Raw genomic sequence first — 17804 nt, 5'->3', positions numbered from 1 at the left:
CTTCACCATCTATACACCAAGGCCTAGGGATGGTCCCTAGCCCGTTCCTGTGACGAGGCAGAGAAAGAAGGGGAGGCCGGGGAGAGGCTGTGGGGGGGACGGGCTCACCCATGTACTATGATTGCAGATCTCTTCCCTTGCCTCTCCAGTGACTGCTTTCCGTGACCACAGTCTGGGTATACTGAGCTAGGAAAGGTGTAGTTGGCCATCAGCAATCAAGAACTGGTTATTCAGGCTTATGTTTATTCAGTCACTGTCTGCCGCAGTTGAACTCTGGGCGGTTTTTTCTACTCAGCCAGAGAATCCGCTCTTTCTGAGTGCCTCATCCCAGTGGGCCAGAATGCCCCTGGTGCCATCAGTTATAGAAACATCAAACTTTGCAGCACCACTTTAAGTATAATCAGGGTTGCATTTTATAGGGCTAGAATCTGGGATTCCTAAGTCTAAACAATTCCTTTTGTAATTGACATATTGTCACACAAGTGTGATTTCATGGCCATCCCATAAAGGTATATGATTGCCTTTTATAGTCGTGTCAGAGTAGCAATTTGGTATACTTTCTTCCTTACAAAAAGCTGGTTTATATATTTCTGAGTCTATAATCTATTCTTTTGAAGATCTCCAATTGTGGTAAGTCTTCATCTGTATAATACTCCATTGAGAGAATATACCACAATTTATCCATTCTACTGGAGATGGGCATTCAGGTGCTTTCTGTTCAGGGGCAGCTGTGGATAGTGTATTCTTGAACACACCTTTTGGTATATTTGTGTATGCATTTCTGTTGGGTATTTATCAAAGTGGAATTACTAGGTCATAGAGCATGCGTATGTTTACCTTTAGAATCATAGATCCTGCCAAAGAGTTTTCCAGAGTAGTTGTACCAATTTACAGTCCTACCAGCATTGATGAGAGTTCTTGTTGCTTCACTTCCTTGCTAATACCTAGTATTTTCTTTGTCTTTTTTTTTTTTTTTCTTTTTTTCAGCTCGGGCCTTCTGGTGGGTGTGTAATGATATTTTATTAAGGTTTTAAATTGCATTTTCCTGACTGAAGTTGAGTGTCTTTTTTCATATGTTGATTAGCCATTTGAACATCCTTTTTTTTTGATATGTCTGCTCAAGTCCTTTTCCATGTTTTTGCTGGGTTGTCTTCTTAATGATTTATGAAAAATCTTATATTATCAATCTGAGTGTTTTGTCGGGTATATAGTAAACATCTTTCCTCCCTTTATGGGTTGTCCTTTCCCTGTCTTAATGCTGTCTTTTGAGGAACAGAATTTCTTAATTCTAATGTAATCCAATTTATCCTCCTTTTTTTTTTTTTATGGTTAGCCCTTTTCTGTATCCTGTTTAAGAAATCTTTGCCTACCCCAAGATCATGAAGATGCTCTTCTCTGTTTTCTTAACATTTTCTTTACATTTCACATTTAAATCCAGTGTCAGATGGAACCAAGACATAGATATTTTTTCCTATGGATAGCCAAATGACATAGCACTTCTATTAAAAAGACTATTCTTTCCACCAGGTCATTTCAGCTTTGCCTTTGTGAGGTATGTGGATCTGTTGCATATGAGGGAGCTATTCTGTTCCATTAGTCTGTCATTCTTTATGCGACTAATGCACTGACTTGACTTATCAGTACCTGTACAGTAAATCTTGAAATCAGATAGTGAAAGAACTTACACTTACCACAACTTACCAACCTAATTTCTCTTCTTCAAGATTGTCTTTGCTGAAGCGCCTGAATGGCTCAGTCAGTTAAGCGCCGTTGGCTCAGGTCACGTTCCCGGAGTCCCAAGATCGAGCCCCACATCAGGCTCCCTGAACAGCGGGGAGCCTGCTTCTCCCTGTGCCCCTCACCCCACTTGTGCTCTCTCTCTCAAATAAATAAAATCTTAAAAAAAAAAAAGATTGTCTTTGCTATTTGAGGCACTTTGCATTCCCATATCAATTTTAGAGTCATCTTGTTACTTTCTACAAAAGTCCTGTTGGGATTTTGATGACTATACCAATGATTTTCAAAGCCATTTTTGCTTCCGTGGGGCATTTGACAGTGTCTGGAGAAATTTTTGGTTGCACCTGGGGGAATGCCACAGGCATCTGGGGGACAGAGGCCAAAAGATGCTGGTAAGTATCTTACAATGCATAGGACAGCCTACCACTAACAAATAATTATCAAACCCAAAATGTCAAAGGTGCCACTGTTGAGAAAGTCTGGATTAATGTAATCATTGTTTCAGTGAGCTTTCTACCATTTTATTATTTTCTATATGACCCAGTGGTTTTGCTTCTCTTTTCCTCATTTTTTACCTTTTTTTGGATAATTCAAAAAATATTATCGCATTTTTACCGCTGTCTGAACTAAGTATCTGTTCTTTTACAGTTCTTTTGGTGCTTACCCTACAAATTTCAAATTATTGTACCACCTCCTGATACTACTAAACTTTTAATACACGTAACTCCTTTTACATCCCCTGCCATGCACCTTTGTGCATTATTGTCTTGCATTTTGGTTTTATATCTATACTTAAACTGCAAAAGACATAATTACTATTTTGTACAGTTAGTATTATTTTATATTGGTATATTCCATTGTTCTTCATTGCCTCCTAAATAGTCATGCTTCTATGTAGGTTCATTTTTCCCTTTATTTTTTTCCTTTTGTGCAGACCTGATAGCAATGAATTCACTTAGTTTTTATCCAAAAACATCTTTATTCCACATTCAGTTTTGAAAGTTGGCTTCATAGGGTATAAAATGCAAGCCTGATAGTTACTTCCTGTTAGCGCTTTAAAGATGTCCTTCTACTTCTACTGTCTTCTGGATTTCATCATTTCTGTGGAGAAGTATCTGTCAGTCTTACTGCTCTGTTACTTTTAAGATTTTTCTTCTTAGTTTCAGTTTATAACAGTTCGACTGTGATATGTCTGTGTTTTTGTCTTTGTACTGCCAACCTGGGTTTGCTGAGCTTCTTGAATCTGTGGGGTTGATCTCTTTCATGTGTTTGGACATTTCTCAGCCGTTTGTCCCCCAACAGCAGCCTTCTCCCAGAAGCCATGTAGTTTGAGATCTCTAAAAACTGCAGGTTTGTCCCACCATAACCACATTTTAAAAGCATTGTGGTTTCTCTTTCCTCAGTGACAGCCCTCGGCCCGTGCCACACTGTAATCCTGAGCTCATGTCGAGGGTCAGCAGATGCAGCAAGGGCAATAAAATAAAATAAAATAGTAAAATTTAAAAAAAAGAAAAGAAACAGTTATCGACTGTTGACTCACTGAACATTCACCCCTGGCTAGAGTATTCATCCACCTAGTCCTCATTACTTCCACAACTACTTATGCTTTAGGGAATCATTTTTGTAATTTATCTGCCTTTTCCTAGTTGTCAGCAGGAGTATTAGCCTGCCAATACCCTACCATATCCAACTTCAAGGCAGAAGGGGCCCGATGTTTTTGAGTGCTTGTCATGTGCCAGATGCCCTTCTAGGTTCAAGGTATAGGATTGCCCAGTCTAAAGTAACTTAAGACAGACGGATACAAAATCATGCAGCTTACGAAGTTCCATAGTAGCGGTGTGCACAGTGGTGAATGTGAAACAGGACAAAGGAGGTGAATGTGAAGGAGCACCACCTGCTTGGGAAATTGCAAGTTTTGTCATTTTACGTGGTAGTTTCAGGTGGAAGGAGTGAAGCCCTGAGAGCTGAGGTTGCTGAGATAGGAGCCTGATGGCCAAGGGCCCCACGTGCCATGGTGAATAGGTGGGCTAGGGAGTGCAGTTGAAGAATTTTAAGCAGCAAAGAGTGATCAGATTTTTGTTTTAGAAAGATTACTTACATGTCATTGTGGAATGTGGATCCAAGAAGGGCAAGCACGCGAGGCCAGGGGCCCTCGAGGAAACAATTACAGTCAGTCCGACAATAAATAGATGGTTATCATCACCAACAGATTTGAAAGATGTTGAAGGGGTAGAATTGATGAAATTTAAGAGAATGGTGGCATTAAGAAGAGGTGGGAGAAAGAGAGGCTAAGGTTTCTAGCTCAGGTGAAGGCCGTAAATCACCAAGGGGGCACCGACAAGCCAGCAGAGTTCAGTTTGGGATGGATTGTGTGTTCCCACTTCATTAGCTCTATTGCAGTTGGTGTCATACAATCTGAGAGCATAGTTCAGGGGGGCCCCAGGTCGTCTTCTTGAAACTCCTGAGATGAATAAGAGAGATGTAGAGCCCCAGGCCATTGCCTTCACTCCAGCTTCAACCAGACCCTCTGATTTATTCTACCTTGTGTGCTGGGCTTCCACTTAAACATTTTATTTGAAAGAAGTTTTCCACACTAAAAGAAGAAAAAACAATTTACTAACCGTTTTTTCTTCCTCATTCATCTGCCCATTTTAGGTCTCTCTTTAGTTGTTCATTTGAATGGAATCCTTTCTGAAGTATCTTCCTTGGGAGGGTGTGTGGGTAATGCCCTCTCTGAATTCTTGCTCTTGTTCTCGCAGTCTGACTGGTGACTGTCTTGCCTGTATATAGGGTTTGGGGGCCACAGTCCTTTCTTTGCAGTCTGTAGATGCTATTCCATTGTCTTCTGGTGTCCCTTGTTGCAGATGAGAGAGCCAGAGCCAGTCTTCTTCTAAGTTTGTTTCTTCCTGAAAGCATGTATAATCTTCCTCTGTCTCTTTTAGCATACAGGAATTTTACCGGAGTGTGACTAGGTATGTGTCCTTCTGTCTTTTCAGTCTCCAGATAAATCTTTCTGCAGCTCAGCGAAATGTTTCAGTTGTTTATTTGCTCTGGCTCCTCCATCTGGTCCTTTCTCTCCTTCCAGAATTCCCAGCTATTTACATGTTGCTTCTCCAAGTCTCACGAGGTCCATCTCTTTGTAGTTCTGCTCTGAGTTTTAAAGTAGCTCTACTTGATCTTCCAGGCCACTGATTGGATCTCAGTAATTAACCATCTTTTAAAAAAAAAAAAAAATCCCATCAATTGAGCTTTTTCAGTGTGGAAAATCATGTTTTTAAAATTCTAAAAGAGATATCATTCGCCTTGTGATCAAACTTTTTTATTGCTCTTACTATTTTTCAAATTCTCGTCTGTCTCCCTTAGTGGTTCTGTTAGTCTAAGACTCACCACCTCAGACTGCTCGGCCCCATTAAGTGGCTATCTTCCTTCCCTTCTGTTATTCCAACTACAGTACCTCAGGCAGGGGACAGCACAGCAGCCTCCGGGTCATGCGTGTGTGAGCCGGTGCCAGTAGGATAGCAGTAATCCCTGGCCGAGCCTTCTGGCGTCAGTAGCTTGAGAAAGGGCAGATTTGAGCTTTCTTCCTTTCATAGCTTCTGCGGAGGGGGGGTCACAGAGACCAAGAGCTATCCCCTCAACAAGCCTCACAGTGACCAGTATTGCCCTTCCTTGCAGACAACCATGGGGCTCTGTGGACCAGACTCTCTCCAGGGTTTTAGAGCTTGATTGTTGCCCTGGAGCCCTCTCCTGACCCAGGAGGAAAATCCGGCATTGACTGTCTTTCTCTCTCTGGGCTGAGCAGATCTTGCCCACACTCACCAGGCACCACTTGCCTGCCACCCCTGTAGTCAGTGGGGCTCTGGAGGGTTCATTGGATTGGGGACAGGAAGGGGCATCATCTGTTCAGAAGCTCCCAGTAAGTTGAGCCAAAAGAGAGAGAGAGATTGGGAGAGACAGACAGACTGACAGACCCCACCGGCCTAGACAATCTCTAACCTCTCTCCAGTGCCAACATTTTATGCTTGTACGCATTTATGGTCTCCAGCTTCAGCTCAGTCCTCAGTACCCTTGGGCCACACTTTTATGTCTTCCCAGCATGCTCTGCTTCCCGAAAGGGAATATTTGAGACTTTTATTTCTCTCCTCAAGCCCTCTGTTTACTCCACCCTCCCTCTTCTTGTTCACTGTCAGCCTATGACTTTGAATTTCTCCTCACAGAGAAAAGAGACTCTCTGGTATTAAGTTGCTCAGCTCGTTCGCTCACCTATAAACCTATCTCCTTTCACTGCCTGCCTGCTGTCCATCTTTCCATCCTGCTGGACTCTCTCTTCTCCCATGAGTTCTGTGATGTGCTCCTGGTTTTCCCCTTTCTCTGGCTACTCCCTTCTGTTTTGTTCTGCTCTCCATCTCACCCAGCTCTGACTCTTCTTCCATATCACTGGTTGCCAGGGGGTCTTCTCAGTGCATAAAGTTGATCCTATAACTTCCACTTAAAACCTCTCCATGACAGGAACAGGTGATAGAAGTCAGAATAGAGGTTACCACTAGGCAGTAGGAATCAACTGTAAAGTGGCTTGAGGGAGCCTTCTAGGGTGCTGGAAATATTCTCTGTCTTGTTTTGGGTGGTGGTTATATAGATCTCTACGTCACAAAAACCCACTGAGCTGTACATTAAGACTAGTGTATTTTACTCTATAAATGTTATACCTCAACTTGAAAAAAATAAAACTGGGGCGCCTGGGTGGCTCAGTCAGTTAAACGTCTGCCTTCGGCTCAGGTCATGATCCCAGGGTCCTGGGATTGAGTCCCGAGTCAGGCTCCCTGCTCACTGGGGGGTCTGCTTCTCCCTCTGCCTCTGCCCCTCCCCCCACTCTTGCGTATGCATGTGCTCTCTCTCTCTCTCTCTCTCTCAAAAATAAATAAAATCTTAAAAGAAAAAGAAAAAGGCAAAACCTTCAGTGGCTCTCCATTACTACCACAGGTCAAGATCCAAACTCGTTAGCATAGCCCACAGATTCCTATTAGTCCTCCCTCAAGTCTGGCTCAAGCATCTTCCTCCTGTGAAACCTAGCCTGGCTTTCCCAGGCTTCTGACGCATGGGTCTCCCACGCTCACTCAGGACCGTGAGCACAGGCCTGTCCCCATTCTTAGCAGCCTGTGTTGGAACTGACCGGCTGTTTCCCTCACTAGACCGGGGCCCCCTCAGAAGAGCAGCCACGTCTCCTTGGTTCCGTTTCTCCCCTAGCACCTTGTGCAGTGACTGGCACATAGGCCCCCACTAAAATGTCTGTTGATTGAATGACTGCAGGTCCACTTTGGATTGGCTTTGAGCCTTGACCTTCACTGAAAAGTGCTCTTCCCCTGGCCTGCAGGATGCTTCCTCAGTGAGAAGGCTACCGCACAATGGCAGTGTTCGATACTCCTGAGGAGGCCTTCGGTGCCTTACGCCCAGTCTGTGTTCAGCTCACGAAGACCCAGACGGTGGAGACCGTGGAGCACCTGCAGGCAAGGCTACGAGCTGTGAGTGACTCCGCCCTTCAGGAGCTTCAGCAGTACATCCTCTTCCCTTTGCGATTTACGCTGAAGACGCCGGGTCCCAAGAGAGAGCGCTTGATCCAGAGCGTGGTGGAATGCCTCACGTTTGTCCTCTCTTCAACATGTGTGAAGGAACAAGAACTTCTCCAGGAGCTCTTTTCGGAACTCTCTGCCTGTCTGTATTCGCCCAACTCCCAAAAACCCGCAGCTGTATCTGAGGAGCTGAAATTGGCCGTGATCCGGGGCCTCAGCACATTAATGCACTCGGCTTATGGGGACATCATCCTGGCTTTTTATGAGCCCTCCATCCTGCCTCGTTTAGGATTTGCTGTATCTTTACTGTTGGACCTAGCAGAACAGGAGAAATCAAAGCAAATTAAAATTGCTGCCTTAAAATGTTTACAGGTTCTACTCTTCCAGTGTGACTGTCAGGACCATCCGAGGTCCTTGGGTGAGCTTGAGCAGAAGCAGCTGGGGGATTTGTTTGCTTCTTTTTTACCTGGAATCTCAATGGCACTGACCAGGGTGATCACAGGAGACTTTAAACAAGGGCACAGCATTGTCGTGTCTTCCCTAAAGATCTTTTACGAGACAGTGAGTTTCATTATGGCTGATGAGCAGCTCGAAAGGATCTCAGAGGTCCAACCAAAGCCTACAGTGGAGCATAGAGTCGCAGAGCTGATGGTTCACAGGGAAGCCAAGTGGGTAAAAAACACCAGTGACAAACTGACTCTCCTTCTTAAAAAGATCGTTGAGTGTGTTTCAGTCCACCCACACTGGAAGGTCAGGCTGGCACTGATAGAACTCGTCGAGGCCCTTCTTTTGAAGTGCGGTCAATCCCTGGTTGGATCGGCTGGACCCCTTCTGAAGGCTTTGGTGGGTCTAGTAAATGATGAGAGTCCTGAAGTCCAAGCCCAGTGCAATAAAGTCCTGAGACATTTTGCAGATCAGAAAGTAGTGGTTGGCAACAGAGCCTTTGCTGACATCTTGTCAGAAAACCTGCATTCCCTCGCCACATCTCTTCCCCGCTTCATGAACTCCCAGGACGATCAGGGCAAATTCTCTACTCTCTCCCTGTTACTTGGTTATCTGAAACTCTTGGGCCCCAAAGTGAACTTTGTCCTCCACTCTGTGGCCCATCTTCAGCGCCTTTCCAAAGCGCTCATCCAAGTGCTAGAATTAGATGTGACTGACATCAAAGTTGTCGAAGAGCGGCGCTGGAATTCTGGTCACCTGAGCGCTTCTCCAGAGACTGCAGCTCCGCTGCCGTGGAGCCCAATGCAGAGGAGATATTTCCGCTTCTTCACTGATGAGAGGCTTTTCCTGCTCTTGCAGCAGGTGTGTCAGCTTCTCGGTTTTTATGGGGACCTCTATTTGCTCGTAGATCACTTTATGGAGCTATACCACGAATCTGTGGTTTACCGGAAGCAAGCCGCCATGATCCTGAATGAGCTGGTTGTGGGGGCTGCTGGGCTGGAGGTGGAGAATCTTCATGAAAACCATATTAAGACAAGCCCCGAGGAAATGAGGGAGATCGTGACATCTCTACTGGAAGAATACACAAGCCAAGAAAACTGGTATTTGATCACTTGTATCGAATCTGAAGAAGTGGAAGAGGAGCTAACAATGAAGTGGTCAGGCCTCCAGGCCATCACATGTGGTGCACACACCTGCCAAGTTACATCTTTTCCAGCCTTCTCAAAGCCAAGTCCCACTATCTGCTCCATGAACAGCAACATCTGGCAAATATGCATCCAGTTGGAGGGGATTGGCCGCTTTGCATACGCACTAGGAAAAGACTTTCGTTTGCTCTTGATGTCAGCCCTCTATCCAGTACTGGAGAAGGCTGGGGACCAAACCCTGCTCATTAGTCAGGCAGCTACCAGCGCCATGATGGACATTTGCCATGCTTGTGGCTACGACTCTGTGCAGCACCTGATCAATCAAAATTCGGACTATTTAGTGAATGGGATCTCTTTAAATCTGCGTCATCTGTCTCTGCACCCCCATACCCCAAAGGTCTTGGAAGTCATGCTGTGGAACTCGGACGCTAGCCTGCTTCCTTTGGTGGCAGATGTGGTTCAGGATGTCTTGGCCACTCTGGATCAATTTTATGATAAGAGAGTGACTTCCTTTGTCGGTGTCCTGCATGCCCTGCTGGCAGCATTAGGTATATACAGAGCCCTTTTTAATGCTAATTTCGGGGAAGGCCTAGTATCCTTGTTTGCCTAATCTTATTTTTTGTTTGTGGTTATGCTTTGGAGGACATTATTTGAATAGTTGTCAGTCCAGTCCTACATGTTATGCCAGGGTTCCACTGCTTTTTATATATATGTATACATATACATATACACATACGTATATATATATATGTAAACACATATATATATTGTATATATATCAGATGTTATTAATGTATATGTTAATATGTTAATATATAATATATTCTAATATGTACTCTTAATAACACACATATATATACACACACACATACACACTCTTAATAACCTCTACCATATATTGAGCTCCTGCTCTGTGTCAGGGACATAAACCCTGCAGACTAAATGTAAACATCATTTTTATTTTACAGAAAAGAAGAACTAAGGCTCAGTGAGATCGACTTAGCCACGGTCACACAGGCAATAAAGAGTAAAGTCAGGATTTATGACAGTTTTGTTCTTTTCAGTATACCAAACTGTTTCTGACAATACGTGGGGTTAGCAGTATCTGTGCTAATGGACAACAGGAATAACAGGAATTACTCAGTCCACAGATGAGCTAGAGTATTACTGTCCACTAGAACTTTCTGTGATGATGGAAATACTCTATATATGTTCTGTCCATTACAGTAGCCACTAGCTAGATGTGGCTAGTGTAGCTGAGGCACTGAATTCTTTATTTTAATTTAAATAGCCACATGTAGCTAGTGACTACCATACTGGACAGAGGTCTAGAAACTTTCTTTTAATCTTTGAATTGTATGAGGTGGTTTGAGTTTCTCTCCTTCCTTTTGATCCTGTTGGGTGTCTGTTGGAGGTGTTAATAACCATTAAAATGGCAAAGTTTTGGACAATAAGAAAAAGAATCTCTCAATTAGTCTTTGAATGAAAAAATAACAAGCTGTATACTTGAGTCCCTTTTATCCAAAGACCATATCTCTAGTATTTATCTCAGCCCAATAGTCTCCATGGTAGGTGAAAATGTCACTGACCTCATTTTGTCAGCCCAGAAATCCAGGATCATGTAAGAAAGTTTATCACAGCAAGGAGGGTGGCTGGAACAGAGACCCTTGTCTGCCCTGTACCTGATACCATTTCCAGTGTTCATTCATTCGTTCATGAACATTCACATGCAATCTAAATGTTCTTTTATTCATTTATTTAATAAAGAGGAGCTGCCATGTGTCAGACACTGTGCTTAGTAATCAGGATATAGCAGTGAGCAAGATGAATAAACTCATGCAACTTTCTTGCTCCTGCAAAGGAGATGACAAGTAAATCATTAAACAAGTTCATTTTAGAGTCTACTAAGCACTCGGAAGAAAATAGACAACCTGATGCAAGAGAGGAACAGGGTAGGATACTTTAAGTAGAGTGGTCAGGGAGGGCCTCTCTGAGGAAGCAACACTAGAGCTGAGACACCAGAGCTGAGACCTGAAGGCTGAGAAGGGCCCCTCGGTATGAGTGGAGCTGTCCTATCTTTTTTATGTTTTTTTAAGAACCTTCGGGCAAAAGAAACAGGTGCAGAGCCTGGGAGAGAGGCCATTGTGGAGAGAGTAATATGAGATAAAGCTGGTAGGTGCGGCGAGGATAAACCCCGCATGGTCTTGTAGACCAAGGGAGGGAGTTTGGATTTTATTTTGCAACCACTCGGAAGTCTCTGGACTGGGCTGGTTGCTGGGATGTCAGCAGTAACCAAGAAGGACTGGACCCCTGCCCTCGCAGCAGCACTGCTGAGCCTGGCTGATGGCTTCCATGGTCTGAAGCTAGCCCAGACTTCTACCTTTAGTGCTTTGGGGAACTAGACTACGTTGTCAGTTTGAGATTTTAAAACTGTATTGAGAAAAGGCCTATTAAATATATCCTCTCAGGAGATATCTCAGTTGGGGCCTTGGAAAGTGAATTGTCTTGGGTTGCTGATGTCTTTGGTCCCCTTGAAAGGAGAAACCCTGTGTAGCGCTTCATCTTTACTTTTTTTAATTGAAGCAGAAGAGGAAGGGTCTCCACTGTAGAGAGGAAAACGAGGATGATTAACATTGACTTGAGGGCATCCTACAGAAAGAAGCAAGATGGGAGATGGCTTTCCTGAAAGTGTTGAAATCACCCCAAATATGTTTGCATTTGAAATGGTGAGCCACACTGAAGCAGAGTTGGTCAGTCGTTCACAAATCAGAGTAGCACTACGTGCTGCCGTTTGTTTGTCTTTGAGTTGTCTAACTGATGGCCACTCTCATTTTTTATTTTATTTTGAGAGAGAGAGAGAGAGAGAGAAGGGGGAGGGGCAGAGGGAGAGGGCAGACTCCCCACAGATGTTCGATCTCACGATCCTGAGATCTTGACTTGACTGATGGCCACTCTTTTAAGATGGGAATGGAACTGTGGTCTCAGAGAACCTCTAAAAAGTCTTCAAAGGACCCAGCACGTGTTAAATACCAGTGTTTTACAGCCATTGGCTGAAAAGCATTAGGTGCCACAGTGAGGGCAAGAACTATCAGTTCAGTTACTGCTGAGCACCACCTACCAGTTGGCCGATGACCCATAGCAACAAGATAGGGTAGCTTTAAAAGTAAGAAAGAGTCCATGCCATGCACCTTAGCACTGAGAGGCTGTGCTACATCCATACGTGAAGGGCTGCCACCTCGTTTTCATGGCTGCGTAGGATTCTGTTGTTTGGCTGCACACAATTTACTTAAATGGTCCTTTCTTGGTGGAGATTTTGGTGGTTTCCATTCTTTTGCCACCACCACAAAAAAAAAAAAAAAATTGCTGCGATGAGTATCTTTATAGGTCATTTTGAACATGTCTGAGTATATCAATAGGGTAAATTCCTAGGGAGGAGTATTGGCTTAGAGGACAGTACATTTAATCTGGGGGTTTTTTATTTGTGTGTGTGTGTGTGTGTGTGTGTGTGTGTGTATGTTTTAAGTAATCTCTATACCCAGTGTGGGGCTCGAACTCACAACCCCCAGATCAAGAGTCACATGTTCCACTGAGTGAGCCAGCCAGGCTCACCCCACATTTAAGTTTTGGATGGAGAGTTTCAAACTGCTCTCCAAAGAGGTTGCACCAATTTAAACTACTATCAGCGGTGTAACAGAGTGCTGATTTTGCCACACCCTCACTCCACTATATTCCCGAGCTTTTTGCTAATCTTTCCTATCCGATAGGAGAAAAATAGCAACTTATTATAGTTTAATTTACATTAAGAGTGAGGCTGAGCTTCTTTTCATGTATAAAAGCCATTTGTAAGCAAGGACTTTAGTGTCTGGTACTAGCCTAAATGTAGAAATGTAGAAATCACGTATCTTCTTTGAGCGTTGTAAATGCTAAGTCCTGATGTTAACTCGTTGGGAATGCAATCCCTTGGGGTATACTAGGGCCTGACTTATGTGTGGGGATGGGGCATTAAGGAGATGGCATAATTGATCCCCTACGTGTAGAACCTCTAGGTTCTGGAATGAAGACTCTCACCCAGCATTTGCTCTCTGCGGGTCCCCTTGGCCTGGCCCTGGCATCTCCCATCTGCTGTTGCTCCGGCTCTGTGCACGTGCTCCTTGATAGAAAGGAGATTAGCAGGTGCTAAAGGTTATCGGAGGCATTTTTCCTGCTGTCTGTAAAAGGATGAAAATTCACACTGGGGTTTTCTGGGATTTTTTTGTTGTTGTTTAAGTGTTAAGAGCCTTTTTTGAAATGAAGCCCTAGGGGAAACCCAGTATACAAAAATAGCTGAAATCAGAGCTGCTGGGTTAGAGAGGAGTTAGACGCCCTGGGCCCACCCCTTTAGCATGCTGTCTCTTGGGGCCTATTGTGGCCCCGAGACATTCCTGCAGAACCGTTAGGGTTCCTCAAGGCACAGTTTGAAAGCCACTGGTTCAGTGATGTTTAAGGCTTATTCTGTGATGACACATCAGAAGTATTGGAGCATCCTGAAGAAGGAAAAGCTTTGGAGAGAGTATGTCAGCCTTTTCTACCAGAAATACAGATGTGAGGGTCTGTGTCCATTCCGAGACTCTATAGAGTCTGTCTTCTGATGAAGAGTGCATCCTGTACTCAGAATTTTGTCACTTGTATGTATTCTCTTGCATATTTTCTCATTCAGCATATATTTGAGCACCTACTCCATGCTGGGCCTGTTGGATTCCAGTGGTGATCAGTGGAGCAGAGTCTAGTGGGAGACTCAGACACTAAACAGTACACTCAAGATAAATGTAATTATAAATCATGATGAGTTGATATGAAAGGAAAGAAGATACTACTATATAAGAAAGCCTATAGGGACCTCAATTGGATTGGGAAGTCAAGGGATGGCTTTACCAGGCAAGTTCTATGTGTACTGAGACATGAAAGGTGAATTGGAATTAGCCAGATGTGATGTCATGAGGAAGGTACTCCAGACAACAAGAACAGCATATGCAAAACATTCTGGGGTCAGAAAACGCCTGCCACATTGGAGGAATGGGAAGATGCCCAGTTCACGGCAACTGGGAGGAGATGGAAGATGAGGTTGGAGAGACGGAGGGACCAAATTGTGTGGGGCTACGCAGGCCATGGCAGAGAGCTTATTCTGCCTCTAGAGTACTAATGCCTATTGTCGATGACCGTGGTGATCATTATAACACTTTATTTTCAGCCCAGTGGTTCCCAGACACAGGTGATCTCGGGCAACCCCAAGAGCAGAATGCAGGGGAGGAGGGAAGTCATTTGAACCAAAGACAAGCAGCTCCTGAGAAGGGACTTGAGAATACCACCACAGCAGAAGACATTGAACAATTTTTGCTGAACTACCTCAAAGAAAAGGATGTGGCAGATGGAAATGTCTCAGATTTTGATAATGAAGAAGGTAACTATTTTGGCTTAGCCAGTTTTTTCTTTTTGAAGCAGATTATTATGAGAATGAGATCTCATTACATAAAGTTTGGAAATCAGAAAAGTCAGTCATAACCCTCCCATGCTCAACAGAAGCATCTTCATATTTTTGTGCCATCTTATCCCGTTCTTTTCTGTTGCAGACCGATTTATATATGGTCACAGCCACAGTTTAAATGCATTATGCCCTTTTTGCACTTAGTTATATAATCAGCAACTCTCCACGTTGCTATAGAGTTTTCATAATTAATGTTTTAATAGCTGCTACTAAGTATCCATTCCCCTGTGGGAAGTTCGGATTGCTTCTAGCTTTTCACTCTGATAAACAGTGCGGCAGTGGATGATTCTGTGCACGTGACCTTTTCCCTTTTTTTTTGCATATTTCTTTAATAAATCCCAGAAGTGGGATTTCTGGGTCAAGGATATGAACATTATTTTATGCTTGCCAAATTGCCTTCCAGAAAGGTTGTGTCAATTTATACCTTCCCTTCAGCAGCGCGGGATTAACACTGGTTGTGCCACAACCTTGCCAACATTGGCCATTTGAGTTTCACTTCTTGCTAAATTAATAGGTGAAAAATGGTGCTTGATATTTGACTTTGCATTTCTTTGATTATAGGCAAGGTCGAACATTTTCCTATATGTTCCTTTCCTGACAATTTTTTTCTTGTTCCCATTGTCTATTCATATGCTTTGTCCATTTATTTATTGGTGGGAGGAGATTTCAATGTTTTTCTTACCTATTTATATGATAAAGGAGAAGGGAGTTCAGGCTGGTTGAAGCTCCAGCCTGTTGTTTTATTCACAAGCTCAATCTGGAGCTTCAGGTCACGGAACGATTAATAAATTGTTAGAATCTCCTCTGCAAATATAAAATGCCAAGTCATAATGAGCTTGGTGGTCTCAGAACTATCCTAAATCGCACCGAGTCCCAAATTAGTTTGTTAGGTTGGAATTGAGCAGGGTTCTTTTTCTTTTTTGGTGGTCTCCACTCCAAGACTCCAGTGAAGTAAAACCAGTACTTCCAGGATAACAGGAAATAGTGGTTCGATGCAACTAACTACCGCCAGTTCCTGTGGTGTGTCAGGGAATTATCACAAAGCCCGGGTAATGATTTATGCGGAACGGAGTCGTTGCCCTCCCCGAGGACAGTTTTCTGATCAGAAGTCTATTATCAGGCCTTTTCTTCTCAGTTTTATTTCTTAAGCCAACCCAATCTTTCTTTTCCTGACCTGCATCCCACACCAAAACCCGGAAACCCAGAGGGAGGGGAGGCATCATGATCCCTCGTAATCCGGATTTGCCATTCTTGTTTGAAATTCTAGCATTGTCTGTGAATCCATTCTTTCACGATTAGGATCTTCTGGTTCTAGTTGATGTTGGCTAGGAGCAGACTGAATGAATCAGCCTTTCTCCCAGTAATGGAAGAATCCACATCCCTCAAATAACATTGTGCAATAGGTGAATTTCAAACAACAAATCCTCTGGGAAGAAAAGCACAGCCTTATCATTCTTATAATTATCATTCATCAAGTACACACCATACACTTGGCATTATAAAGAATGTTTGGCTTGATATGTGTTTTTTGTTTTAGCCATGATGAAAGTACCTCGTGTATCTGAGGTCCTTTTCTCCAACAAATCCAAGCATTCTACAAATGCATTTTCATTTATCTTTTCAGCATCTGGTAGAGACAGGTGTGGCCTCTGCTATAAGATTCTGTTTTTTTCCAGCAGAGGAAACAGAAATGGGAAAAAGTGAAGTGAACAATGTTCAGCTCAGTGGAAATGAGCATAGCTAATAATGGCGGCTTGGTGAGGGGTATGGTATGGACCTGGGGGCTGTAAGTACCTATATAGAGGACAATTTTCAGGGTAGGGGTTTTGGCCTGGGTTTCAGGCAACTCTCAGGTCTTTTTGTTGTTTTAATTTACAAATTTATGCCTATCATGTGCAATACAGCACTCTAGGCAGTGAAAGAATGCTAATAGCTGGTGACATCCATCTTATTTGACTCTCAACAAGCAAATGAGGTATGTGTGCTTTATACCTTTTTTCCAAATGAAGTAATGTAGGATGAGAGGGTTGCTAATAGGTGTGCAGGCAGGACTTGAACTGACCTCCTTTGACCAAACCCATCCCTGTGTATTGCGCCAAGCTGCCCCACTGGTATCTCTCATGCAGACATCCTTAAGGCCTAATCTTGGCCATCGAAAGATCTCACAGGCTGGTGGACGAGACACATGAGCCTTTTAGTCAAAGAATGAACCAAGAAGAAAGAAAGGGTAAAGGTCAGAGCAGAGGCCAGCCAGGGAGCTGCTCAGCCTCAGGGCTCCAAATTAGAATGTTGCCCTCTTACATTTTTATTTGAAATATTTATTAATGGAAATTTAGAAAAGACCAAAGGTATAGGAAAAAAATCAAAATCCCATATGATCTCATGACCCCATCTCTGTTAGTATTTCGTTGTCCTTGCTGCTATGCAAAAAATATACATAATAGTGCTCCCACTGTGTATGCAATTTTACTATATACTGCTTTTCTCCTTTTAACACAATATTCTTTCATAAACGTTTTCCCTTGTTAAAGCCCTCAGTAAACACAAATTTGGGGGCCCTCATGATATGTCATAATTATTTCCCCTTGAGTGACCATAGTGGCCATGGAGGGGTTCTCCCCCCACCCCCCACCCCCAGTTTTTAGCTGTTATAGTTAATGCTCTGGTGAATATCTTGACTCATAGCTTGACCCAAATTTTATATGGTTTCCTTAGGATCAGTTCCTAGACATTTTCCCTTGTAAATGCTATTCCTGTGTCTGAGGTTGGGAGATCACGTCGAAGTGGGGGCATCTCTCATAAAACACTGTCCCCAGTTATGCTTTTTTTCCAGAGGAGCAGTCAGACCCTCTGAAGGTAGACGATAGTGATACTGGTCCCGATGTGGAGCCGCCACTGCCAGTGCAGATCCAGATAGCCACAGATGTGATGGAGCGCTGCATCCACTTGTCGTCAGATAAAGATCTGAAAATCCGCTTGAAGGTCAGTGTGCAGCCCTTTCCCTGCATTTGCATGGCAGCAGGACTCCGGGTCGCTCTGGCTGGCGGTACCTGCACGGATGAGCAAGAGGCTGCCCTTATCTCCTGGTCCATGTGGGGTGGCCAAGAGAAAGCATCGGGAAGAAGTTATCTGTGGGATGACAGCATTACGTCCTTCTGTATCAGCTCAGATGCCAAAAAGGAGCCAAGTCCCCTTTTTGGATTTAAAAAACCACAAAGTTTTGGACATCCATTGACTCTGCAAGGGAAAGAAAGTCCCATGCTTTGGACAGGATATCATTTCCTGAAGCGACTTAATGTGGGAGGCAGGTTTTAATCCTTGGAAGCCGTCATTCTTCCAAGCCTGACTCCGGCCCCCATCTCTATTTCTCTTTACATGTTCATCCCCAGA

General features: G+C 43.7%; 1 protein-coding gene across 2 annotated transcripts in view; it reads left to right on the top strand.

Annotated features, from left to right (window-relative positions):
• The window catches only part of TTI1 (TELO2 interacting protein 1), a 44423-nt gene that overhangs the window by 8952 nt on the left and 17667 nt on the right, over positions 1–17804 (top strand). The window contains exons 2-4 of one of the 2 annotated variants that reach the window (XM_028118763.2): positions 7109–9441; positions 14121–14330; positions 17248–17396. In XM_028118763.2, coding sequence (XP_027974564.1) covers positions 7140–9441; positions 14121–14330; positions 17248–17396 — 2661 coding nt within the window. In that variant the 5' untranslated portion in view covers positions 7109–7139. Of the gene's footprint in view, positions 1–7044; positions 9442–14120; positions 14331–17247; positions 17397–17804 lie in introns of both variants that reach the window. The other variant, XM_028118761.1, reaches the window with a different exon arrangement.

The sequence above is a fragment of the Eumetopias jubatus genome, unplaced genomic scaffold, assembly GCF_037043125.1.
Source record: "Eumetopias jubatus isolate StellerSeaLion01/CBP00866 unplaced genomic scaffold, mEumJub1_p1.0 scaffold_9, whole genome shotgun sequence".
Lineage (NCBI taxonomy): Eukaryota > Metazoa > Chordata > Mammalia > Carnivora > Otariidae > Eumetopias > Eumetopias jubatus.
Note: the sequence above shows the minus strand (reverse complement) of the source record. Positions and strands in the feature narration are given on the sequence as shown.